A 26,382-nucleotide genomic window follows, 5' to 3' on the forward strand; every position below is an offset into this window, starting at 1 on the left:
AACATGGAACTTATTAATTGGTTAGTTCGTTCATCTTTAGGAGGAGAGGGGGGTATCGTTAATTGAGCCCACTGCGAGTTTAACTTGAAAATCTGGTGTAATATCCAAGTAAAAATAAAACCATTTTTGGGAAGTTATCGTTTTTTATTTAGTCTTAGTATGTCTATTATATAGATATGGTCAGTGAAAGTAAAGGAAAAGCTGGTTCCAAAATTATGCATTAAGAAATTCACATAGCTGGCTGACTCAGAAGAATATTCTACTGTAATAAATTAATATTTTAGGGTTTTAGAAACCAACCAATGAATTAGTAAAATATAACATCTGTATTAGACATATTAGTTTCAAAATTTGACTTTTCTAAAAGGATAATAGTAATACAGAAGGCTTTCCGTTGATATTAAATTGATTAATCATAAGACGTCCCCTCGAGTCTAACAAAACTGGTTTTAATTGTATGATTTTTAATTTATCATTCGTGGAAAAATCGTCTGTATTACAATACTATTCAAAAATTTTCAGTATGGCTGAGAACCTGTTCTAATCCAACGTATATTAATCAGTTTTCGAAGTCATACTTAAAAATGACTTATTATTATTCAATCCATGCTATTCGAAAACTGTAATTAAAGTGCTTTTTGACACCTAACGTAACATATTGAAATGCCCACAACCGTAAAATGGTCCCTGCTGAAGCCCTGTCAGGAGCGCAACATAAACAGTTAGATTAGTTTAAACGCCTTGGCTCTAAATATCCGCAACTCATTACCATGCAGAGTTAGGGCTTACAGACAAGTGTTGTGCAATCAAAAAGTTTCTGACGTTTTAAGTGACAAGCAGCATGATTTTGAATATTCTAGTCTAACTCTAATGTATCCTCATATCAAATGGTTTTAGGGGTCATTTGAATCATAAATTCCCACCAAACAAATTTGTGTACTGCCCCCTATTGAGCTGTTACAGTATCAAAGAAAGTAATATTAGAAACCAACTTGTTGTTACCAATAGAACCATGGGCAATTTTATTTTAGTTACATTTTACTTTTTGACGTGTTCAGTAGATTTTAAGTGTTAAACAGTAATGACAACATCCATAAATACAAAACTCAGCAATTTGGACATACTTACATTTAAAGACTTTTTTATAGAGATACTTCGCATATAACATTGTACCTTCAAGGAATCAGTTTAATGAGGGAAAATTACCAAATAACATGCATGAAAATTTTATTAGTTGCTAATGCAATAGATTTATAATTACTTGGATCTTACACCAGATTATCCTGTACTCTAATATAGCGAAACTCGTAGCTGGCTAAATTAACGATACACCTAACAACCCTCTTTTCCCCGTCCCCTCCTAATGCAAAATCAATCTGACAAAAAAATGATGTTCATGTTAGCAACCAAAATGGCGACAATTTTTCCCCTGTGATCCAAGTACTATATATCCATTCAATTTTCAATAGTTGACAATGCAAATACATTTTTTTTAGAAAATAATTGATTATTTTAAAACAAAAGATTGAAAATGAGACAGTTCGTTTTGTTGTTATTGGTTTATTGTTCTACTGCTATGGGGGAATATATTGACTATGAAGATGGCAATTTTACAGAGAGGTAAATACAGTTTTTAACAAAAAAGGACACTGTACTGTTCTTATACTAGTCCCCAATGTCTTATAATAACATTTTCTTAATTTGTGGCTTAATAACTTTGGGAACTTTTATTAAATTTTGATTTGTTGGTGCATTAAGTTAAGTGTTTAAACGTTTCAACCACTACCTTTAATGTACATATGGGGTAATTTTGTGCATCATCATGTACATTATTAGATCGACCATTGTCTTATCCACTTAGATCCCTGGATTTTAGCAGTACAGCTACTTTATTTCTATGTTAGTCCATCGGTACGTTTGTATGACAAGAAGGAGAATTTCTTGTCAGCTATTAAAATAGGGGTCTAGGTTTTTTTTTAAAAGCGAAGCTTTTCTATAATTAGGGTCGGTCCGTCCGTACGTTCGTACGTCCGTCCGTAACGGATATTTTTTTTTCGTTAATTTAGGCATGTTAGAATTGTCCTATCGATTTCAAACTTTGCATGGTGATTCCTTTAGTAGTTAGGTACGATTTAGAAAGTCAAACTCTATAATCATTACCAGATTGTTCGTATGTCCATTTTAAACATGTAATTTTTTTTACTTTTTTAACAACAAATTTTCATGTGATCTAATTATCCGATTGATCTGATTTTTGGTATATTAATTCCTGGGACAAAAAAGTATAATGTTATAAGCGAAGCAACTCTATAACTCATAACTTTACGGATGGAAGAACTCTCAAAATAACATATAATTAAAATATAATTTCAGTGATGGAATCGAAAAGCGACGCCTCTCCACAGTTCTTGGTCCCCTAGAATCAAAAAAAGTTCTAATTATCCAGGTTTATGTTTCTTATTTAAAATCTTTGAGTTTTAAAGACTGCTTAACGTACATATCATTTCCACACACAGTTTTAAGCGGCATATGAAGGCCTAAAATGATCTGGAATATTCAAGATCCAATAATGCACAAGGAAAGCTTGACTGAAAAAAAAACTAGTGAAACTTTTATTTATGTGCACTGCGAGATTTGCTATGCTTTATTATTAACTAGCGGCTTCGCTCCTAGCCTCTAGGGGCTTTGCCCCAAGAGGTTTGATCAAGCCAATTTTTCGTATTTTACATTTAAAAGAAAAATTAAAAAAAAAATAGTTATAAACCTTCCCGGGACCTATGAGAAGCTACCCTGTAAAGGAGAACCCGATCGGTTCAGCGGTTAGCGAGATCCTTCGCTACAAACAAACAGACAGACAAACAAACAAACAGACAGACAGACAGACAGACAGACAGACAGACAGACAGACAGACAGACAGACAGACAGACAGACAGACAAACAGACAGACATCGTTCTACTTTGTATTATAGATGACCAGAATATTTGTAGGCTTTCTTTTGGTGGTTAAAATTCTGTGCCAGCATAATCTATACGTTCCACCGTTTGGCCGTTAGAATCCTTTAAAGTTCATAGTTTTTAGGAGATATTAATTACGAGGAACATTTTACGATGAACTGAAGTTGACCCAAAATTTGTAATGATTTTTGAATCAAAGAGAACAATTATTTCGGTGCCAATTTCCCGTAAATTGCCCTGCTAACTCAAAATCTCCCAATAGATAGAATTGAAAATAATAATAGGTTATTTTTTCTTTATGTCCAACTTCCGCGGAGTGGGGTGGGGGGAACAGATCTGCGACAAATTTGCTAATTTAGCAGCTTATGACAACTAGTTTTGACTGCCTAAAACAAGAATAAAAGTATGTATAACGTTGAATTAATTTTTTTAGGCCGGAAATATATTGGATGCTGAAATATCAAGATTAGAATCTCAGTTTGCTAAAGCGGCTAAAACTGCTAGGTGAAAAAAATGATAATAACATCCACAAATTTGAAGCTAAAAAGCATACTAACATTGACCATTGTATAGCACTTTTCAGACGAAGCCCAATCTGTACCACTTTTGCACCACTTTTGATTCCTCTGACGTAATAAAAATCTATCTCTTTTTTAGGGGTTTTCTTTCCTACTTCTCCTCTCATCTCCCTCATTTTATGACGTCACAGGAATCAAAAGTGGTACAAAAGTGGTACAGATTGGGCTTCGTCACTTTTTAACATTATTTTAAAGACTAAATAAAAGTTCTAATAATGCTTAATGTGAGACTTGATTATTGAGATGATATAATAGTTATTTATCGCATCGCATTATAAACAGATTACGGCGTATATTAAAATTAAAAATTATAATATTAAAAAAGAGTTTTGTTAATCCTGAGGCGCCAAATTCTAACAAAAGTTGGTATTAATTCAAGTTTGTTTTCGTCAAAAGTTATCTATAAAACTATACTATACATGATTTTTCAGTATTGCTCGGAACTGGTTCTTATCCAGCGGATATTAATCGATTTCAAAGCATATAAAAAAATGACGTCATACAATACAAAGGATCAATGATAGGAAAATAGACAGACCAATGGCAGGCCAGTATACACTTTAATTGACCAATGGTAGGCCAGGATGACGTCATTTTTGAAAGGCAATATAAAAAGCTTCCATCTAATGTTTCTGAGCTCCGCAATGATAATTGTTCTTGTTATAGAAAAGCAGCTAGAAAGTCAAAACTGAAAACTAACACCAATGCTCTGAGTTATGGGGGTGAGTATCATTTTGTTTTGTTTTAACCATAAGCAAATACGCCATTATAATCCTCTAAGAATATTTTAGGTAAAGGGATGGGGGGGGGGGGTAAGAAATCAAAATACCCCGCTTCAATTTTCTATTTAAGTTTTTAAGTAAATTTTTTTGAGTGGGTTTATTTCTATTTGGAGTGTGGAGACATCTTTTCCAAAATAGTTAAAACCTTCCCTGGGTTATGAGTTCATAAATTGACGAGTTCCATCCCTACAAACAAAAAAAGCTTATTACTTTATATAATACGAACATAAATTTGGTGCTAGGCTAATTCAGGGCATAAAATCACAATACATAAAAAGACGTCAAATGAAGAGGTGTTTATCTATCCTACCCCAACCCCCCCCCCCCCCCCAAAAAAAAAAAAATTACATTTGCGGGTTTAAAAGTTTTGAAATGGTTAAATAAATGTTCGGCGAGCTTCAGTTGGCTTTAAAACTTTAAATACTTAAGATATCTTATGACATAACACAAACTTTTTATTTTAGTTTCTATAATAGCAGCTAACAGCTTTTATTTCAGTGTCTATAATAACAGCTTTCATTTCAGTGTCTATAATAGCAGCTATCAGCTTTTATTTCAGTGTCTATAATAGCAGCTAACAGCTTTAATTTCAGTGTCTACAATAGCAGCTATCAGCTTTTATTTCAGTGTCTACTTTAGCAGCTATCAGCTTTTATTTCAGTGTCTACAATAGCAGCTATCAGCTTTTATTTTAGTGTCTACAATAGCAGCTATCAGCTTTTATTTCATTGTCTATAATAGCAGCTAACAGTTTTATTTCACTGTCTATAATAGCAGCTTACAGCTTTTATTTCAGTGTCTATAATAGCAGCTAACAGCTTTTGTTTCAGTGTCTATAAAAGCAGCTAACAGCTTTATTTCAGTGTCTATAATAGCAGCTAACAGCTTTAAATTCAGTGTCTATAATAGCAGCTAACAGCTTTTATTTCAGTGTCTATAATAGCAGCTAACAGCTTTTATGCCTGGAGTGGACTCTATAACAAATTACCGGTAAGTAATTTTCAAGTTTGGCTACGAATCCGATTATTATCCGCTGAATTAGAACCGGTTCTAAGCCATACTGAAAAATCATGTATAGCATCGTATTATAGATAACTTTTCACGAATATTTGAATAAAAATCATAAAATTAAAAACAGTTTAGTTAGCCCAGGACTTCGACCCCTCGAGGCTAACTTAATAACTATATATCCGCGTAAAGCTGTCTATTGTGCGATGCAAAAAATAACAAGGATGACATCATCCATAAAGAGCGACACAGAGTACGACAAACAAACAAACAAACTAAATTTAGACATGCTTTGCTTACAATATTTTGTCTAATCATTGTAGATTATGCCATTGAAAAAAAAAATGGAAAAAAATTATGTGAAGGTATCTATAAAATCAACAAACGTACTCTTTGTAATGCTAATAGAGTACTGGTACGATTTCAAATTGTGCCTAATTGTTAAAGAAATCATTATACAAAAATCAAACTTAAAGAACAATTATAACAACTCAAATTTCTGATCAGAGCTTTATTTTACGCACGGATTGAACTTACGATTGCACCAATCTTAAATTTAGATAAACTTCGCTTCTAAAAAATAATGCATCGAATTTTAAGAATAATAATAAACAATTACCATTAAATGAATCAACACCCCTTTCTTTTCACCAATGATTATAAGCTACAAATAACAGAATTTATATTTTAGGAGGATTATACATCAGCTGATTACCTCACAATTTTGGCTAATGCAGGTATATCCTTACAATAAAGTAACAGGATGTTTGTCTGTACTGAAGGATCTCGCTAACAGATGAACCAATATGACTCTCCTTTGCAGAGTAACTTTTCATGGGTTCTGGAAGGTTTTATAACTATTTTAGGGAGGGTTCCACCATTCTCCCAAGAGAAATCGTCCTATGGGTAGAGATACATATAGATTTTAACTTCCTCTATTCATTTACTTCAATACATTGATATTGATCTTTTTAAACGCGAAGCTTTTCTATAATTTGGGTCGGTCCGTCCGTAACGGATAGCTTTTTTTTGTTAATTTAGGCATGATAAAATTGTTCTGTCGATTTCAAACTTTGCTTGGTGATTCCTTTAGTAGTTAGTTACGATTTAGAAAGCGTAGCAACTCTATAATCATTACCAGAATATCCGTATGTCCATTTTAAACTTATTTTTACTTTTTTAACAACAAATTTTTATGTCATCTAATCATCCGATTGATATGATTTTTGGTATATGGATTCCTGGGACAACAAAGTATAATGTTATAAGCGAAGCAACTTAATAATCAAGTCCTAAAAATGTAGGTATGTCCATAAACATTATCCTGTATCAAGCAGTTTTTCAACAAAATTACTTACAAATTTGCTTCGACTTTTATACATTTATATTCTGATTATTCATTTATGACTATAAGTATACAAGTGTTAATGTCCGTTTGTCCTACCTTTTCAGTGCTTTGCTTTTGTGGATGTAGTCATCCTTGTTTTAACAGTTTGTAAGTACAATGCCAAATTCCTGGCAAAATATCCTTCAATACAAAGTATAAAGGGTTTTTGTATGGCCGTTTATATCTCGTAAACCACTGAACCATTGAGTTTTCTATTTCACAAAGCGTATTGCTATAGTTTTAAATAATAGTCTTTTGATGGTTTTATGCTATTTTATTACCTCCCCAGATGCTTAGGAGACACGTGTTAGTGATTAATAAAGACACTACAACATGTTTCATTGTATAAAGAATATAATCTTTTGTATGAAAAAAATCTGCTGTTACAACTGAAAAAAAAATTATCACTGGCGAGATTTTTTTGACAAGCTACCTCGGCTACCGCAAGTCGCGGCTGCCTTGCGGCTGCCGAGCCCTGGATATTCTATTTATCAGGTTATACATATGGTTATGCTGCCCCTTTCATGCTGGAAGGACAGTTGGATTCGCCAGACCCTGGTTGTGGACCACAGGACATTAATAAGGTATAACAAAACACAGATTGCTGAGTTAATATTTGGCCAAATGTTTTACTATCTACTACTAGTAGTAATATTCAAGTTTTAGTTTATTTTCTTGTTAACTAAAAGATCCAACTTATACCAAAACAGAATTTAATATCACGAAACCTATACGTGAATTTTAACACTTAATAAAATTGACGACCTTTTTATCTGCCCCCAAGTATTATTTTAGATTTATACCTGTAAAAGATCTCACACGTGAAATGTTATTTTCCATTTAAATAAACTTATTAAAAAACAAATATTAATTTTCAGTTAAAAAAATGCCTTAAATATCTATATTATCTTTATTCATAAAATAAACATAAATTGCCAAGAAAAATAATATTGGATTTTGATAAAAAAAATCAATATATTATACAGCATGACCCTCAAAAAAGTATTTTTAAGCATCTGCAGCCCTTATTTCTCAATGAATTATAAAAAAGTACATATGTCCTTGTTCTCCATAGTATTCCACATAAGTAGATATAAAAATATTTTTTTTACCTCCATTAACACCGGAGATTTTTAGAGCTAAAGTTTTGAAAAAGTGACTGAGGAAAAAGTAACTTTTAACATGAAACGACTTTTTTAGCAAAATTAAGGTAGAAATCCTTTTTTTTTGTTACTAGCAGAATCTTTATACAAAAATGAAATAAAAAATTTAGTTTTTGAGTAAAAAGCATTTTTTTACACATATTTTTTGAGTCTTTTTAGTTTAATGATATTTTGAAAAACTTACTTATTAGGCAAAATTGCTTAAGATTAAAAAAACAAATAAATCTTTATGAATTTATGAACTTTAATAACAAAAAAGTTATAAAGAAAATAAAATTAAAACGTAATGATTTTTTTGTCTAAAAAGCTTAATTAACCCCCTATTAAATTATTGAGATGTCAGAAAAGTAGGCGGAGCAACTGTCATAATTAATCCTTTTCTCAAATAAGGGTTAATAAATAACCTAAAATTTGCAAATAATCAATTCATTCAGTAGTATTTTTTGCCATTAAAAATTTATATTTTTTGGTGGAATAAAAAAGAAATAATTAGTTAACTTGTTTTTCTTTGTGTATCATTATTCAGTTGCCAGAAAAACATAATATAACCATCCAAAAAATAAGAGAAACAAAAAAAATTCTTTTTTTCAGTCACTTTTTCAAAACTTTAGCTCTAAAAATCTCCGGTGTTAATGGAGGTAAAAAAAATATTTTTATATCTACTTATGTGGAATACTATGGAGAACAAGGACATAAGCATTTTTTTTATAATTCATTGAGAAATAAGGGCTGCAGATGCTTAAAAATACTTTTTTGAGGGTCATGCTGTATATTTCTTTAAAGTTATTTAACAAACAAGGATGACAATTTAAATAATGAGCAAAGCATGAAAAATAAGGCTAGACGAACGGAAAAAGTGAGTTATTAAGAAGATATTTAAAAAAAAATCACCTTTTTTAGATTAGTCTTTTGTAGCATTATAAACAAACCGACTGAAAAGTAAGTGAAATACTGGATGCTCATTGGTATAAGAAATCTTTTTTAAAAATTCAGCCGTCTATCTTGAATAGCACCCGATAAATTATTACAGACTGTCAATCAAACGGACCCCTGACATTTTTAGTTATAGAGTAGCTTCGTTTTTAAATATGTTGTTATGAAAGGACAGTTAGTTACATTATTCATTACAAAAAAAAGTATGTTTGGTTTGGTTAGGTTAGTCCAACGCAGCGGTAGTAATTCTGATAGCTAGTATAATTAAATAATAGTTCACATTTTATAGGCATTAGGAGCAAATTTTCTACTGCCATTAATAAAGGTACTGAGAAAGAGAGGTAATGTCTGATTGAGCCAATAGGAGATCGCATCGGTACATACATTTAATCTCATTGCATTGGTTGAAATTGTGTACACATTTTGTTACAAACGCATTTTTTTTTTATTTCATACATAGATAAAAGTCAGCTGTAAACAGTATATTTTCTTAGTAGAAAGCTTTGCGGAATCAGAATTAATTGCCCAAAAATTTCGTCTTAAATTTGAAAGCTTCAAACAAAGGTGGATTCTTAAAAAAGGTTAGGCTGGCTACTCACTGGTGGGGCAAAATTATTTTTGTGAAAAATCCTCCAAAATCGAATAAAAAAATTTACAAAAATTAAATAAAATCTCCGCCATTGAGTCAGCTGTACACTGGACTAGTATCAGCTGATTGGGGTAGTTTAGCTTAAAGCAGTGGTAGGGCTCTCACAGCAGCTAAAGTGCAGTTGCTATCTGGTAGACTTAAATAATGATTCACATTTTACAGGCACTTGGGGCAAATTTTCTACCTCCATTGAGTCAGCTTTACACTGGACTTGAATCAGCTGATTGGGGTATCCTAAAGCAGTGGTATGGCTAACACAGCGTTTTTTGAAGTAGAGTTAAATTAATGTTTCCTTTTTATAGGCACTTGGGGCAAATTTCCTACCGCCATTGAGTCAGCTGTACACTGGACTAGAATCAGCTGATGGTACTGTCACGCCCAGCCTATTGATCAAACCAGAATATGGTACAGAATTTGTCCGCCAGATGGCTATTTCTAGAGACAAAGCTTTGAGAGCCTCGGGTAAGATTTTTTTAATGATAAAATTGATGTAATTTCTTACGGCACATCAAATTATCCTATCATAATAAGTAGTAAGGTTTTTTTGGTCTGAAGCCTAATAATTCAATTCAATATCTGCTGAAATGAGTGAGCTCTCAATTGGATGAAAGCTTCTTAAGAAACCAATCATTGTTTTAGATTTTTTTCTAAATTGAAGGTTTTGGAAGATTTTAGGCTATTGTTCGTCCCCCTTTAAGAATAGAACTCTTAGATGCTACAGGCGCAGTCTTTAGTTCTGTAAAAAAAACAACTGTATGTTAATTTAGACTATCTATGAAAGTTTTATTTTTGTTTTTCCCTATTTGTACTGTATAGCAGTTAATTGTTCTTTTTTACTATAAAAAATGTAATATGCCTTTAAATGTGGAATTATCTGTTCTTGTTTTATTTGAACATTAACAATATGTCTTTTCGAAAGAAATTTTATTAAAATATTTTATTATTTTTTTACAGGAATAAAGACAAGGATGACAACATCAAAAAAGCGAAGCTCAAAAATTGTACTCAAAATTGTAGTTCTTTGTGATGTAAACTAGCGGCTACGCCCATAGAAGCCTCGAGGAGCATGTAAGGTGGGATTGGGAAAAGTCTACCCTCGTCATTTTCACTTTGAGTTATAAAAAAAAGTATAAAAAGTATTTTTTAAGGGGGTTCACTTTTTATTAAGAGGGTGGAGATACCCTCCCTAAAAATGGTTAAAAACCTTCCCTGAACATATAAGAAGCTTCACTATAAAGGAGAACCATATCGGTTCAGCGGTTAGCGAGATCCTTCACTACAGACGAAAAAGCTTATATAATAGGATATGTTGCAAAATTGATTATATACAGGACTTTATTAAAATATTGTACCAAACTTTGATTTGTTTCTTTACAAGTTTACTTTGTTAATTTTGTTTTTTTAGTATCTTGTCTTCTAAGCATTGATGAAGGAGTGGAATTGAAAACTCTATTGAACAAGCATAAACTAGCCACCCTGAAAAGGTAAATTAAATATTTTTCAAAGTAAAGCTACTATATGACTTACTCTACTTCCTCTCTCAATACACTTTGCCCACTTTCTCTGTTTGTCTGTCTCTCTCTCTCTCTCTCTATCTATATCTCTCTCTGTCTATAGCTCTCTTTCAATCTCTCTTCCTCTTTCTCCCTTTCTCTCTTTCTCTTTCTCTCTTTCTATCCATCTCTATCTATCTATCTCTTTCTCCCTTTCTCTCTAGCTCTCTCCCTATCTCTGTTTTTCTCTGTCTCTCGCTCTGTCTTTCTATCTCTCTGCCTCTTTCTCTTTATCAATATTTCTTTTATTCTCTCTCGCGATTCTCACAAGCTCTCTCTTTCTCTCTCACTCTTTCTCTCTCTATCGCTCTCTCTCTCTCTCTCTCTCTCTCTCTCTCTCTCTCTCTCTCTCTCTCTCTCTCTCTCTCTCTCTTTCTCTCTCTTTCTCTCACTCACTTCCTATCTCTCTCTCACTATTTATCTATCTATTTGTCTTATTTTTATTTTAAAAGTTGTGTGATGTTTTACATCATGCTAAGCTCCCATAGGCTAAATGCAAAGCCACTTGTAAATGATATTTCTATTAGCTACTATATTCTTATAGCTGCGCTTTTTATGGCCCTAATAGTTCTTGTTTTTTTAGACTTGACCTCGTAGAAGATTTGATACAGACAATCAAAGAAGAAACACAAGTATTGGCCACTAATGATTACTAAGTCAGTTATAGAGTAGCTGCGCTACTAAATACTAGCTGAAATACCGTATTAAAAACCTAACCTAACCATGGTTACTTTTCTGTCATTTCATGTTATGAGTATATACAAGTATGGTTCCTAAAATAATTGTTGATGAGTTTGTTGTAGCCAACATTTTTTTATAGGTTTTTGTTGTTTGATGCTTAAGATCCCGAGAATTGATTTTACTTTTCATGAATCTTTACAAATATTCTGGAAATTGTTTTATGCTATTTTAATGTCCTCCCCCTCCCATTAAGGCTAGAGACGAAGGAACAAAGTATAAGTTATTGTTCTCTATACATTTCCACACTATAATCAATAAAAATAAAACTTCTACCATGTGTACTTTATAGAAGACTTTTCGTTCAATTTGCATGAAAAAAATGTTTTTTCTTATTTATAATTATGATTAGGTAAGTTTCAATTAAATCAAAATTTTTCTTCCTGTAAATTGTTACAAACAGTGTCAGATTTTGAATAAGAACGCACAAATGTACATACCTCTCAGTCATAGAGTAGTTGCGTTATCAAAAAAATATTTTATAATAATTTATTTATTGTTAAGTTTTTTATTCATGATTGTTATTCGTTAAATAAAGTAATTGTTATTTTCATAAAACTAAGTTAATTTTGGGTGAAGATTCAATTTATGTTATGAAGATTTGCATAAACTGGTCTCTTTAGTTTTTTCTTTCGTGGAAATCTTGAATTATTTTTCATTTTGCTATCACTGATGGCTGGTTGTGAATCGTATAATTGTACAACATTGTATTTTTTAACGATATCGTTTCTAACAAACATATCGTTTAACGGCTGAATATACTTTTTTCCATAGTCTGATCTTTGCCTATTCCAAACTTCTTCGCGATGTAGAAATCTAAAAAATGAAAAAAAAATTAAAATAGTGCCTCCTCTCCCTTTATAAATTAATTAGGAGTAGTTTTTTCCTGTTCCTAAACCCTGTGGGAGGGCGGCCAATTCCTGCTGTGCCCCAACCCCCAAATTTTTTTGAAATATACATATAATTTTACACAGAAGTTTTTTGGGGTGTATATTACTATCTCCCCAAAACCTATTAAACCCTTAAAAACCAAAATTTAGGCGCTTCGCGCTCTAGTTAATGTTTTATGTATTATTGATGGTTACACAAATTTTATTGCAAGGTATTAAACATCAGTGAGATAGTGGACAATGGGCTGCTTTTTACACTGGTCTTTAAAGTTTTATAATAACGTTTTCTTGTTTGTTGGATTAACAACTTTGGGGACTCTTGTGAATTTTGACTGGTTGATTTTTGAATTTAAATTTATCGGCCATTGTTTTAGCCCTTCAGATCCTTAATGAAACATGTCGGCAAATAGGGTAGTGTAGAAATTTAAAATCCATCAATAAATTAGACATTGTAGGGACAATTTTATTGGACTATGTGACATACGGACAGACCCTACTTTATAGAGTAGCTGCGCTTCTAAATACAACTTACCTCGTATAACCCATGTCTTTCATGAAGTCAATAATCTTTTGAGGAGAGGAATCTGGAAAAATAAATTAGTTATTATACAATATGGATATAGGATATGCGTGGATTTATTGACAAGGAATTATTTATCGTTAATTTAGCTCGCTAATATGTTCCTCATTTATTGGTCAGTTCCTTTATCTATTAGCTAATAATCATTAGAATACTATAGAATTGTCCTATTTCAAACTTTACATAGTGATTCCTAAAAGCGTATCAACTCTATAATTGTTATCAGACAGTCCATTCAAAACATGCTGATTTTCTTGACAACAAATTTTGTAAGATTTATTTATCCTTTAGTTGATTTTTGTAATAATGATTTTTAGGTCTATTAAGTACACTATTATGAGCAAGGCATCTCTATAATCAGATTCTAAAAATGAATGGATGTCCTTTTACTGTATAATGTATTTAAGCATTTTTGCAACAAATTTGCCTACAATTTTGTTTAGACTTACAAATTAATTTCTGCTTATTAAGTTCAGACACTCAACAAGCGTTTGTTTTTTCTTCTTAGTTTAGAACTTCGCTTATATGGATGGAGTTGTCATTGTTTCAAAATAATAAAAGAGGGTTTCAGTGTTATATAGGTACTTTAAAGGAAAACATGAAATTACCTATCATGACGCTTCCTGCATGTCGAGTCTCTACTGATAACACCTATAAATATGTCAGCAATAACTACTTTTAATAACGCTATGTAGGTGAAATGACATAAAGAAATTGATGTAAAATATTCGTGGATATTATGACATGGAAAAATTGTCGTCAAGCTAGGTTGCTTATATTGAACTTATTTATTGGTCAGTTCGTTCATACAGTAGGAGGGGAGAGGATGTAGTTATAGGTGGTGAAATCGTTTTTTTAGCCCGCTTTATTAGAAAACATGAAAATCTGGTGTAAAATCCAAGTAATAATGACAAGGATAATTCCAAAATATTGTATAGAAGCTTTGATATTAAAAGTCACCTCAATATCGACATTGGTCCAGTTAATACCCCTGAGTACTGCCAGCTCATACCCCTCTATGTCCAGCACGAATAGGTTGACCGTTTGATTGCCTGCGGCTAGTATTATACTCTCCAGGTTGAAACATTGTACCTAGAAAGTTAGATAAATATATTGATAGACAGATAAATAGATAGACAAACAGACATACAAGCAGAAAGACAGACAAACAGAAAGACAGACATACAACAGACTGACAAACAGACAAACCAAAAGACAGACATACAAAAATACAGACAGATAAATTGGTATATTTGATATACTCAAGAGCATTGAAGACAGGACAAAGGTATGTATGAAGTTAAAGCCCAGGGAATCTTCACACAAAAAAAATAGCTAATCGTACTAACTATATCCCACCTGGAAGACATAAGAATCAAATTCCTTGTCATGAGCTCCACCAAAACCAGCCATAATCTTTTCATTGTCATTATTCTTATCCACTCCGGCACTAAAAGATTAATCATAATTAAGTTTTTATACTAATATAAAAGTAGCAGGATGTCTGTCTGTCTGTCTGTAACTTACGTTAGGGAGAAGGAATGGCTCTAAAGGCTAAGGTAGACGAGTTTTTAGATTGTAAGGATTCGAGAGGGTAAAGTTCTCGCTAACCACAGGACCGATATGTTTCTCCTTGTGGTGGAGCCTATTCTAGTTCCATTGGAGGTTGATAATAATAATGTTGGGGATACTGCCTCCTTTGTTCTCAAAGAAATCGCCCATGGTTTATTAACACCCCCTCCCCTCCCTCACCGATTAGAAATATTTTACTTTAAAAAATTTGAATTGAAAGTTGAGGGTCTTATGTCTGTCTGTATACATAAGGATATCTGATTGTCTGTTTTGCTGTATATTTAAGTTTGTATTTATATCTGTATGTTCATCTGTCAATAAGAATGAAATTTCTTCAGTATAGTCTACCTTTACCTTCCAAAATTGAACGCGGTAAAATGCGCGGATTCTTGAGTTCCAAGACAAGAGTTCATCAAATAAGATTTTCTTTTCTTCTAGAAAATTGAAAAAAAAATACTATTAGAATTGTTCAATTAATTTCAAACTTTGCATAAATATTCAATACAATATGAGATATTTTAGACTGAGTTTTGACATGATGATATCATCCTATCAATTCAAAACTTACAATTCCTAGAACAATTAGGTCTACACAGATATACAGTTTTTTATATATGTGTTAAACTTTTTTTATATTTATGCTCTTTTCGTTTATTTAAACCTGTTAGAATTGTCATAACGATTTCTTTGCATAATGGTCCCTAGTTACGATTTAGGAAGCGTAGCAACTCGTTACTTGAATGTCTGTACGTCTATTTAAGACATGCTAATATTTTTCATTTTTGTATGATATAATTATCCTATTCATCTGTCTTTTTTTAAAAAAATGATTACTATGGCAACAAGGTACCATATGATAAGCAAGGCATCTAATTAATCAAATCCTATGAATGAAAGTTATTTTTTTACTATATTTACACAATTTTGCAACTAATTTATGTACAATTTTGTTTAAACTTACGAATAAATGTTGTGATTATTGAGTTCTGACACTCTAAAAGAGTTGTTGTTCGTTTGTCCCTCTTATTTTGGAGCTTCGCCGCGATAATTAAGAAAACACGTTGAAATGCATATAATATTGTTGTAATTAACATTTGAAAAACAACTTACCTCTTTACAGCGTCTGAACCATGCAAAATTTGTCTCTATCAATATTCCTGAATTAATAAGAAAATAAATATAGCGAGTTACGTATGTAGTTATTTTCATAGCGGTTGAAAAATCTGATTATGTATGAGAAAGGGTTTTGATTCCACATTTAGTGTTAAATTGCTCTACAACAAATATGACAATATCCATAAAAGCGAAGCACTGAAACGGTAGGACAAACGGACATTAACACTTGTATAGTGTCAGAACTGAATAATCATAATATAAATGTATAAGAGTCAAAGCAAAATTGTAAGTAAATTTGTTGAAAAACTGCTTGATTCATGATAATGTTTATGGACATACTTACATTTTTAGGACTTGATTATAAAGTTGCTTCGCTTATTACATTATACTTTGTTGTCCCAGGAATCAATATACCAAAAATCGGATCAATCGGAAAATTAGATCACATAAAAATTTGTTGTTAAAAAGTAAAAAAATCAACATGTTTAAAATGGACGTAGGGACATTTTGGTAATGATTATAGAGTTGCTACGCTTTCTAAATCGTACCTAACTATTAAAGGAATCACCATGCAAAATTTCAAATCGATAGGACAATTCTAACATGCCTAAATTAACGAAAACAGCTATCCGTTACGGACGTACGGACGGACGGACCGACCCTAATTATAGAAAAGCTTCGCTTTTAAAAATGTTTAACCTTTTACCCTCCTTCGATGTAATTTTTTTTATGGGAGATGTGCAGAATCCCTTTCCTAGGGGACTACGAGTGGTGGTGACATTCAATTTGAACACCACCTCAAAACTAGTTATAAACCTATGAGAAACTACCATGTAGAGGAGAAACATATCGGTTAGCGAGATCCTAATTAATTTGGTGAATCCTGGCCCCTGGATAGAACCGTATTGCAAAACTGTACCTGTCCAGTTGTAATTATATTCTAAGGGTAGAGTGACCGAATCTTCACAGTCATAACCCCCGGCTTCCACGAAGAACCCGTTCTACAACAATAGATATTATAACGTAGAAATATTGACAGGAATGTCATTTGCAACATTCAAATAATTGTATATCGATTTATGTAATATCAAATAATTGCTCAGTCGTCACACATAATTAATTATTTGCCACAATTCTTTAAAAGCAGTAGTTGTTCATAGCTCTTTTTTTATGGCGTACACACAATTTGGGTGCCGTCAGATTAGGGGGTTTTATTGACAATAATAAATTTCACACCCTCCCCCCTTAACTTAATGTGGGAGGAAAGCTCTTTATAATGTCTATAAAAAATGACGTCAAAGCTTGGGTGGGGGGGGGGGTGGTTAGTTTGGCCAGCGAGCCAAATTGTGGTGGCTGTATCTTATGAGCCAATCTTGTTGTGTATGGGGCCCACATCCAACTGTAACATGTTGTCTTAACCTCTTTTCGAGGAAGCTTTGTGTTTATCAAGATCAAATTAATTCCTTATTCATTATCCCAAATTAGGCGAAATTGTCGTCTTTGTTTGACTTTCCTCTTTTAAAGAGACGCGGCATGGATTGTTTATGTTTTGATGCGTCCACGTTCTTTACTTTTGAATGATATGTGAGTGTGTGAAGATTTCGGAGAACAAAGTTGGGCCTATCATTGGTCTCATAGTGCGTGAACGACCCTAGTATACCAGGGGCTTTAAACCATAAGAACTTCAGGTAGAATTTGTTAATTTTATTTAAATTGAATGGCGTATAGGACGATTTTATTTAGTTTAAAAGGCTTTAGCCAGCTAAACATGAAACTTTATTATGATTAATTATTATGTTTTAGTAATTTTTTATGTGCTTTTATTTTTGCATTTAACAATGATTTATTAAACCAAATAATTTTCCTTTAAAGCCAAAGTTTCCAAAGATTCTTAACCGTAAAAAAAAAAAGATTTTAAAAAGCAAATAAGATTACGTGGTTATAAAAACTGGAATTTTGTATTAATTGATTTTGTAATTTCAGGACTTTGAAATAGTTTGCCTCAATAAATCTATAATCAAACCTGCTGTTGAAACTTGATGGTTCCTGGTATTGGGGGTTTGTGTGTACGTCAAACAAGATCTCTAAAGTGTCATGGTTGAGACACATGTAAGGGGGGAGAGACTAAAACATTTTGTTCTTCAATAATACTTACCCTCAAATTATTTTTGTAAACCATTTCCATAACGTCAACTGCTTGGGGTTGTGTTTTCATTTCTAAAAATTTTTTCGTATGGATGAGAACCGGTTCCTAACCACCGGATTCGAATGAATACGAGAATAGTTATTTCTCGCATCGTATTATAAACGGCTTTCCGCGGATATAGAATGTACAATTATGAGATTAAAACTAGTTTTTTTAGCCCCGAGGTGACGAAGTCACCGGCTAAAAAAACTAGTTTTAACCCTTAACGGTCGGGGGGGGGGGGGCGTTGAACGCCCCCTCATCCAGTTTTTTCTATATCATTTTCTGTGTGTGAAAGATAAAGAGCCCAAACTGCTTGACTTTTTAAGTATGGGTATGACACATAACTGAGAGTTGAAATTTTTTGAATATCTCCATCCTGGCGGGCACAGGATGCCAGCAAACCTGGCAGGGTCATCCAGGTAAAGAGCAAAAATATTTTTTTGACTAAAACAAAGCATTTTATCATAGCAAAATTCTAAAAAATCCTCTAGTAGTACATCCTTGTATGAAATACAGGTGTTCAAGTCACTTTCAGGTTCCAGGTATGATCCTGCAGGTCCTGATCCTCCAGGTCTCCAGAAATCTTTAAAAGGCTCCTGTGGCCGCAATTTTTGACTTAGAGACCTCAAATTTTAAACTTAAGCTGTTCTTACATGTCTACATAACGTATTAAAATTTCATGAAGATCCGCCGCCGTTTTCCCGCCGACCGCCGACTGCGGCGGCTGACAGCTGCCAAGTACAGCTGCGGCCGCTGAAATTGATATTTTGATATTTCTAATGTAAAATTTACATAAAGATAAACATTTTCTGGACGAAAAATTTTCTTCTAGCTTCAAAAATAAGAAAATTACAGCCGTTTGAAATTTTTAAGTAAAAAAGACCTAAAAACAAAGGTTGTTAAATAAAAGGGTGAAGGAAGCGAAAATTGACTTAGACTTATAAAAGGTCGGAAATTCATTATCAAACAGGGCACAAAAAAAATAGCCCTCTAGCTCTAATAGGAACTGAGATAATTAGGCCCTCCCCCCCCCCCCCCCCCGACCGATTAAGGTGCGGCAAGGGGCCCGACTGTAAAGGGTTAAATTCCAAAATTTCCTGGCAGTAATCACATGTAAAACTTAAAATCTTACGCTGCTCTGAGGGGACGAAGAAGGTATAAGTTACTATTTTTGCCATCAGAACATTTTTTACATAATAATATGGAAAATGTATGTGTAAATTTACGAAAACGCTAAATAATTTTTATGTGAAAATTATGAATTAAAATATATTTACCTAAATATTTCTTATCATCAAGATTGTATGGTTCTTTTTGAAATGATGGTGGAATCAAGTATTCATTCCTCAAAGCTCCTAAGAAATCAGAATATAGTTTACAAAAAGCAAATTTGTAACTAAAGAATACAAATTGGACAATAAATTTTTACTATTACCCAAAGTTTTATAAATACTTTATATTATTCGTCATCTTAACAAGGATGACAACATCCATAAAAGCAAAGCTCTGAAACGGTAGGACACACTGACATTAACACTTGTATAATGTCAGAACTGAATAATCAGAATGCGAATGTATAAGAGTCAAAGCAAAATTGTAAGTAAATTTGGATACAGGATAATAATTATGGACATACTTACATTTTTAGGACTTGATTATAGAGTTGCTTCGCTTATAATATTGTACTTTGTTGTCCCAGGAATCAGTATACCAAAAATCAGATTAATCGGATAATTAGGTCACATACAAATTTGTTGTCAAAAATGTAAAAAAAATCAACATGTTTAAAATGGACGTATGGACATTCTGGTAATGATTATAGAGTTGCTACGCTTTCTAACTCGTACCTAACTATTACAGGAATCACCATGCAAAATTTGAAATCGATAGGACAATTCTAACATGCCTATATTAACGAAAAAAACTATTTAAAAAAGTAAAAAAATCAACATGTTTAAAATGGACGTACGGACATTTTGGTAATGATTATAGAGTTGCTACGCTTTCTAAATCGTACCTAACTACTAAAGGAATCACCATGAAAAATTTGAAATCGATAGGACAATTCTAACATGTCTAAATTAACGAAAGAAGCTATCCGTGACGGACGTACGGACGGACGGACGTACGGATGGACCGACCCTAATTATAGAAAAGCTTCGTTTTTAAAAACATTTGGGACTTTTATAAATCTTGATGGCTCGGTACAAACTGTCATTTTAATTTTCAGAAGGGGTAATTTTAAAACAAAATTGGAGTAACATTATTTTATCATCCATTGTGTTATCCATTAAGATTTTGAGGTTGACAAGGAAAGAAGTAAGGACAAGGATGACAACATCCATAAAAGCGAAGCTCTGAAACGGTAGGGCAAACGGACATTAACACTTGTATAATGTCAGAACTGAATAATCAGAATGCGAATGTATAAGAGTCAAAGCAAAATTGTGAGTAAAGTTGTTGAAAAACTGCTTTATACAGGATAATGATTATGGACATACTTACATTTTTAGGACTTGATTATAGAGTTGCTTCGCTTATAACATTGTACTTTGTTGTCCTAGGAATCAGTATACCAAAAATCAGACCAATCGGATAATTAGGTCACATACAAATTTGTTGTTAAAAATGTAAAAAAAAAATCAACATGTTTAAAATGGACGTACGGACATTCTGGTAATGATTATAGAGTTGCTACGCTTTCTAACTCGTACCTAACTATTACAGGAATCACCATGCAAAATTTGAAATCTATAGGACAATTCTAACATGCCTAAATTAACGAAAAAAGCTATTTAAAAAAGTAAAAAAATCAACATGTTTAAAATTGACGTACGGACATTTTGGTAATGATTATAGAGTTGCTACGCTTTCTAAATCGTACCTAACTACTAAAGGAATCACCATGAAAAATTTGAAATCGATAGGACAATTATAACATGTCTAAATTAACGAAAAAAGCTATCCGTGACGGACGTACGGATGGACGTACGGACGGACGGACCGACCCTAATTATAGAAAAGCTTCGCTTTTAATAAACCTAGTTGTGGATTAGCTAGGATATAAAATAGAGGTCTCTTGGGGACTTCAGATGGTTTAGGGTTAATTCAACCCTCTATATTTTAAGCTAGTTTCAAAAAGATAAAAGAAAATCCCCTCCACAAAATAGTTATAAACCTTTCTAGGACCTTTGAGAAGCTACATACATTGTAAAGGAGAACAATATCGGTCAGCGGTTACCGAGATCTTTTGATACAGACAGACAGAGATCTTATAACTTTATTTTAAGGAATACTTACTTTCTAAATACATATCATCTGCGTCCAAACAGTTCAAAAAGGGCCTGAAATATAAAAAGGATGACAACACCTATAAAAAGTGGCCATAAAAAAATCATGGATAGGAATACGGACAAGGTGATTTAAAGAGAATTTTTTTAAAAGAAGAATTTGTTGGGGAAGAAAGTACATAATTCTAAATAGTGGGGTTGGGCCTGATATCCGGCCATTTTCAATATCCGGCCGGACACCGGATATCAAAACTATCCGGTTACATGATATCCGGCTGATTTTTGACGCCGGATATCCGGTAAATTGCCGGATATCGAACGTTGGCCAGATATCCGGCCAGAACCGGATATCCGGCATTATAAATCAGCTGGATATCCGGTATCCGGTATCCGGCCAAAAAAGTATCCGGCCCAACCCTACTAAATATCAGTACTTGCAGATTATTTTTTGATTTATTTTCAATTGTCAAACCTATATTTTAGATCCATTACTAACGCTCCACCTGAGTCCTAAAACAAGAACAATAATGTCCATAGATTATCCAAAATCTGCTAATTGTTTAGTTTTTATATATTTTGATCGGTCTGTTCATCTGTCCTTCCAGGAAAGTCCAATACTTAATTCAGGCATGCAGTGGCGTGCGAAGCACTTTGTCTAGGGGGGGGGGGGCATTTTGAAGATTTTGTAAAATTTTGCCCCCCCCCCTAAATCAAAGTGCAACGGGGGGGGGGGGCAGTTGGTCGCTAGGGGGGGGGGCGATTGCCCCAAATTCCTCCTTCGGTTCGCACGCCACTGCAGGCATGCCAGAATTAGAGCAACTTTAATTATTAACAGAAAGATGATATGTCTAATTTTAATGGATTTTTTTGTCTTTTAAAATAAAATGCATGGTTGTAGGTACGGACATCCTCTAGTTATAGAGTAGCTGCGCTCCTAAAAATATATAGATTGATTTTTTGTGGAAATATTTGTTAACGATAAAATCACATATATTCATGCATCTGTACCTATGATAAGCAAGTGCAACAGATATTTGTTTGGACGTACTGTAGTTATAGAGTAGCTACGCTATTTTCAATAAAAATTACCGGATCTATCATATTAATAGTGCTATGATATTTAGCGTCTGTATAATCATCAAAACCTTTTGTGCTAAAATTCTAAAAATATATATTTATTAATGATAGGATACAGGGCTCGGCAGCCGCGCTTCGGCCAAGACTAAGCCTCAAATATAAACCTGTTTGGATGCTTTAATATTTTTAAAAATAGCCTTGATTAATATATTTGGGTCAGGTATAGACTTCTAGCTGATTTTTAAAATTGTAAAAGGTTGATTTCCCTGAGGCGGCTGACGTACGGCTTCCGAGCCCTGGTGGGATAATTTTTTTATTAACATTTTGTCTTTTCTTTTCTCTTGATATAAAGGGGCTTAGCTGTTAGTCCTAATACGTAAAGTATTAAGTTTTTTTATGTATGATCTTACGATTACAATAATTGTCTGAACTGTCAATTTAAGAATAGCTTAATATAGGTCCCCATATGGTATTGGGCTATTTCTCACGATTTTCGAGGCCCCTATAAAATTATAGGGGTACATAAATTCTTATGAAAAGTAACAGGAAATTTTTCTGTAAAGGATCTCACTAACCACTGAACTGATAGTGTTCTCCTTTTATTGTAAAGATTCTTACAGGTCTAGGGAAGGTTTATAACTATTTTGTTGGAGAGTACCTCCCCCCACCTTAAAGAAATTACCCAAAGAAAAAATGAATCGGAGTCTAAACCGTTTTTGAAAAACTTTTAAAATGTTTACCTTAAATAATTTTCTTAGTTCTTTACAGTTTATTCCAAAATTATTTTCTATTGAAGCTAAATAAAAAAAATAATTTGTTAAAATAAAAAGATGATTGTAAGATAAACATTTTTACATTTTTGGTAGGCATCCAATAATGTATATTGTATAATGTATAACCATATTAACTAAGGGATCTTAAGGGGACGGTAAACTGAAGTACGTACCGAACAATGATAAACAAAATTGCCACTTCTGTAGATTTTAATTAGTAGTTAAAAATTACCACCACTATTATCGAACCACCCAACAGAAATTCAATAAAAGTACCCAAAGTTTTAGAGCCAATGAATAAAAAATGTAATTATAAAACTTTGGGTACCAACGTAATTTCAAGTCTGTTGACCCCCCCTCCTCTCCCCCCATCCATAGACGACTAAGAGTGAGGGTAAAGATGTGTTTAACCACCCCCCCCCCTCTCAAAGCTTAGTAATCCTTTATTTTGCCCGCTAAAATAAAAGGCTTGGACATCCTTCCCTATAACCTTGAAAAAAACTAAAATTACAAATTTTACCTTTTTGTGATGTGATTGGCTGTCCAATGATTAGTATACTAAAATAAAAACATTTTCAATTTGAAGATTTTTATTAGTAGCGCAGCTACTCTGTGAAACTACGATATGTCCGACTAACAAACTGTATTTCTAGAATAACATCTACATTGTTTTATTTACAATGACTTAATATTGTTCTTATAAGATTCAATTTTACTTACAATTTTTTTCTCATCTGTATGACATTTTAACTTTCTTTTTTCCTGTTATTAGCTTATAATTGCTGCACTACTTGTGGACATATATATCAGATGTACTGAATTTTAGTTTCCGATAGTGTACCTAGCATCCGCGTCCTATCTCAATGTTTACTACTAGCTAAAAAAGCTTCAAACTTCCAACAAAAAATCCCTTTGACCGGAGTAGCTGAAAATAGCGTTTGCAATAATTGGGTTATCTGCTGTACACATTTGGAAATTATTGAAGAAATATTAAATCCATTTTCAGCACATCTATATATCATCTATAAGTAACGATTTATAAAAAAAAAACATGGATGAACAAACGAACAAAGTGAGTTATAGAGCACAGATTTACAGTGGTCACAAAAAATCGGGTGGGAGGAAGACAAATATAGAGATTATTCAAAATCACAAAATTTTTACGTATTAATATATTATAAATGTCTTTTTTAGCATGACTGACAGACTGACGTACCAAGTAAGTTGTATACTAGATGCTCTTTAGTAAAGCGTAAAAATTATACAGTGTGTTTTTTTTATGAGAACTTTTTTGAAAGCAATTTTACCCCACTTATAGATATCAGAATTTAATGATTAATGGCTTATTTTCTTCGTTTTTTAAAGGAAATTATGAAACAACAAAAAAAAATTACAGTTTTTGTTAAAAAAGTACAGTAAAGTTGAAAATTAAAAACTTAGGTGTCAACATATAAAAATGGTTTTAGCGCATTTTTCTTTAAAAAATGGATTTTCTGTAGTCGACTTTGGGGGGCCAGTACTCCCTACCTGGTTGAGATATGACCTTCAAACTTTGATATGTTCTAGTACATGTCCCTAATAGTATCTGTATACATTTTTAGCTCTATATCTCAACTTTGAAGTGTTGAGCAGCCATTCTTGCAAAAGGTTGATTATTTAAAACCATTTTTAGATGTTGACACCTAAGTTTTTAATTTTCAACTTTACTGTACTTTTTCAACAAAAACTGAAATTTTTTTTGTTGTTTCATAATTTCTTTTAAAAACGAAGAAACTAAGCCATTAATCATTAAATTCTGATAACTATAAGTGGGGTAAAATTGCTTTCAAAAAAGTTCTCATAAAAAAAACACACTGTATTTATAGATAACTACGGACTTACGGACGAGCGGACAGATATAGAAAATTATAGAGTGGCTTTGCGATTTTAAAAAGTGGATCATGGAAAGAAAACGAAGTAGCGGTTTTCGTCACAGTATTTTCACAGTATCTTTTAATAGGTTAGGCTAATGTTAATGATTGCTACGCAGGGTTAGAGCCCTCCGCAGGGGCTTGAATTGAAATAAAAAAAAACTTCTGTGAAAATACGAAAAAACTATCTACTTCGCTTTCTTTCCATGATCCAAAAAAGTTAATAACAACAAAATAATTAAACCAATTTTAAATACCTATATAAAAATACAACAAATGTTATTGATATTAAATAAAATACAGTTTTTCTTAATTTTACCCTCATTTTGAATCTAAAATAATTATCATTATTAGTAAAGTTAAGTGATCTGTGTCTTTCTGTCTGTCTAAACTCAAGGATCTCGATAACCGCTGAACCGATAGGGTTCTCTTTTACAGGGTGGATTCTCATAGGTCCTTGGAAGATTTGTTACTATATTGGTAAGGGTACAACCCTCCTCCCAAGAGAAATCATTCCTAAAAAAGACCTCTCTAAACTGTTTTACTTTTTCTTTTCTTAACTCCAATTGAAAGTGGATCAGGTCGACTTCTCACCCACTATGAAATCCTACTACACATATTTTTTCATCACGGTTACTAACCGGTTTTTATCAAGAGTAATATTATTAAAACAGAAAAAAATATCACTATAAATTTATTAGGGTTGGCAATCCGGATCCGAAATCCGGAATCCACCCAATTTTTGGGCCAATTTTGGAATCCGGATCCGGAATCCGTTTTTTAATAGCGGATTCCGGATTCTTAATTGGTAGACTAACATTAGCGTCTTGAGTTTTTTTCTTTCAACTGCCTCTTTTTGAAGGCAAAGATTATCATCATTACATATAAAAACTTTTAAAATCTGGTTCGATTATCGAAAGTGAATTATAGAGAATACCAAGAACATTAATTTTTAGGACATATGTAGCACTTTATTTTTTAATTTTAAAAAAATCCTTTTAAATTACTGCTAGAATCCGGAATCCGCAAGGAATCCGCCATTTTTTTTGACGGATTCTTTTAAGAATCCGGAATCCGAATCAGCTTAAAAATTTGACAGATTGCCATCACCAAAATTTATATAAAAGTCACTTTCTAACTGCTGGACGTGTTGACGTTGTTACTATCTAGAGAGAACTTTCTTTTTTATTAGAATGATTTCTTTCTTGTTTTCGTCAGTCATGCATTTTTAAATTTCAT

At 32.7% G+C, this 26,382-nt stretch overlaps 2 protein-coding genes across 2 annotated transcripts; one reads left to right on the plus strand and one right to left on the minus strand.

Annotated features, from left to right (window-relative positions):
• Positions 1-1,522: 1,522 nt before the first annotated feature.
• Positions 1,523-12,295, plus strand: LOC145333874 (uncharacterized). Its single transcript, XM_080179135.1, has 10 exons — positions 1,523-1,620; positions 2,374-2,446; positions 3,390-3,460; positions 4,201-4,256; positions 5,248-5,306; positions 6,016-6,061; positions 7,207-7,295; positions 9,759-9,918; positions 10,862-10,940; positions 11,593-12,295. Exons 1-10 carry the CDS (start codon positions 1,532-1,534, stop codon positions 11,663-11,665), a joined length of 795 nt encoding a protein of 264 aa, XP_080035261.1. The 5' UTR covers positions 1,523-1,531; the 3' UTR covers positions 11,666-12,295.
• Positions 12,218-26,105, minus strand: LOC145333221 (uncharacterized). The gene is made up of 16 exons (XM_080178362.1): positions 25,401-26,105; positions 23,754-23,791; positions 23,201-23,256; positions 22,473-22,544; positions 21,856-21,893; positions 21,394-21,437; positions 19,371-19,448; positions 18,061-18,098; positions 16,825-16,906; positions 15,900-15,946; positions 15,144-15,223; positions 14,577-14,667; positions 14,178-14,309; positions 13,826-13,868; positions 13,170-13,221; positions 12,218-12,563 (listed from the first exon to the last, which is right to left on the minus strand). Exons 1-16 carry the CDS (start codon positions 25,592-25,594, stop codon positions 12,329-12,331), a joined length of 1,320 nt encoding a protein of 439 aa, XP_080034488.1. The 5' UTR covers positions 25,595-26,105; the 3' UTR covers positions 12,218-12,328.
• Between the last annotated feature and the right edge of the window lie 277 nt (positions 26,106-26,382).

Source organism: Acartia tonsa, chromosome 12 (genome assembly GCF_053477335.1).
Source record: "Acartia tonsa isolate MP-2025a chromosome 12, ASM5347733v1, whole genome shotgun sequence".
NCBI classification, from domain to species: Eukaryota; Metazoa; Arthropoda; class Copepoda; order Calanoida; family Acartiidae; genus Acartia; species Acartia tonsa.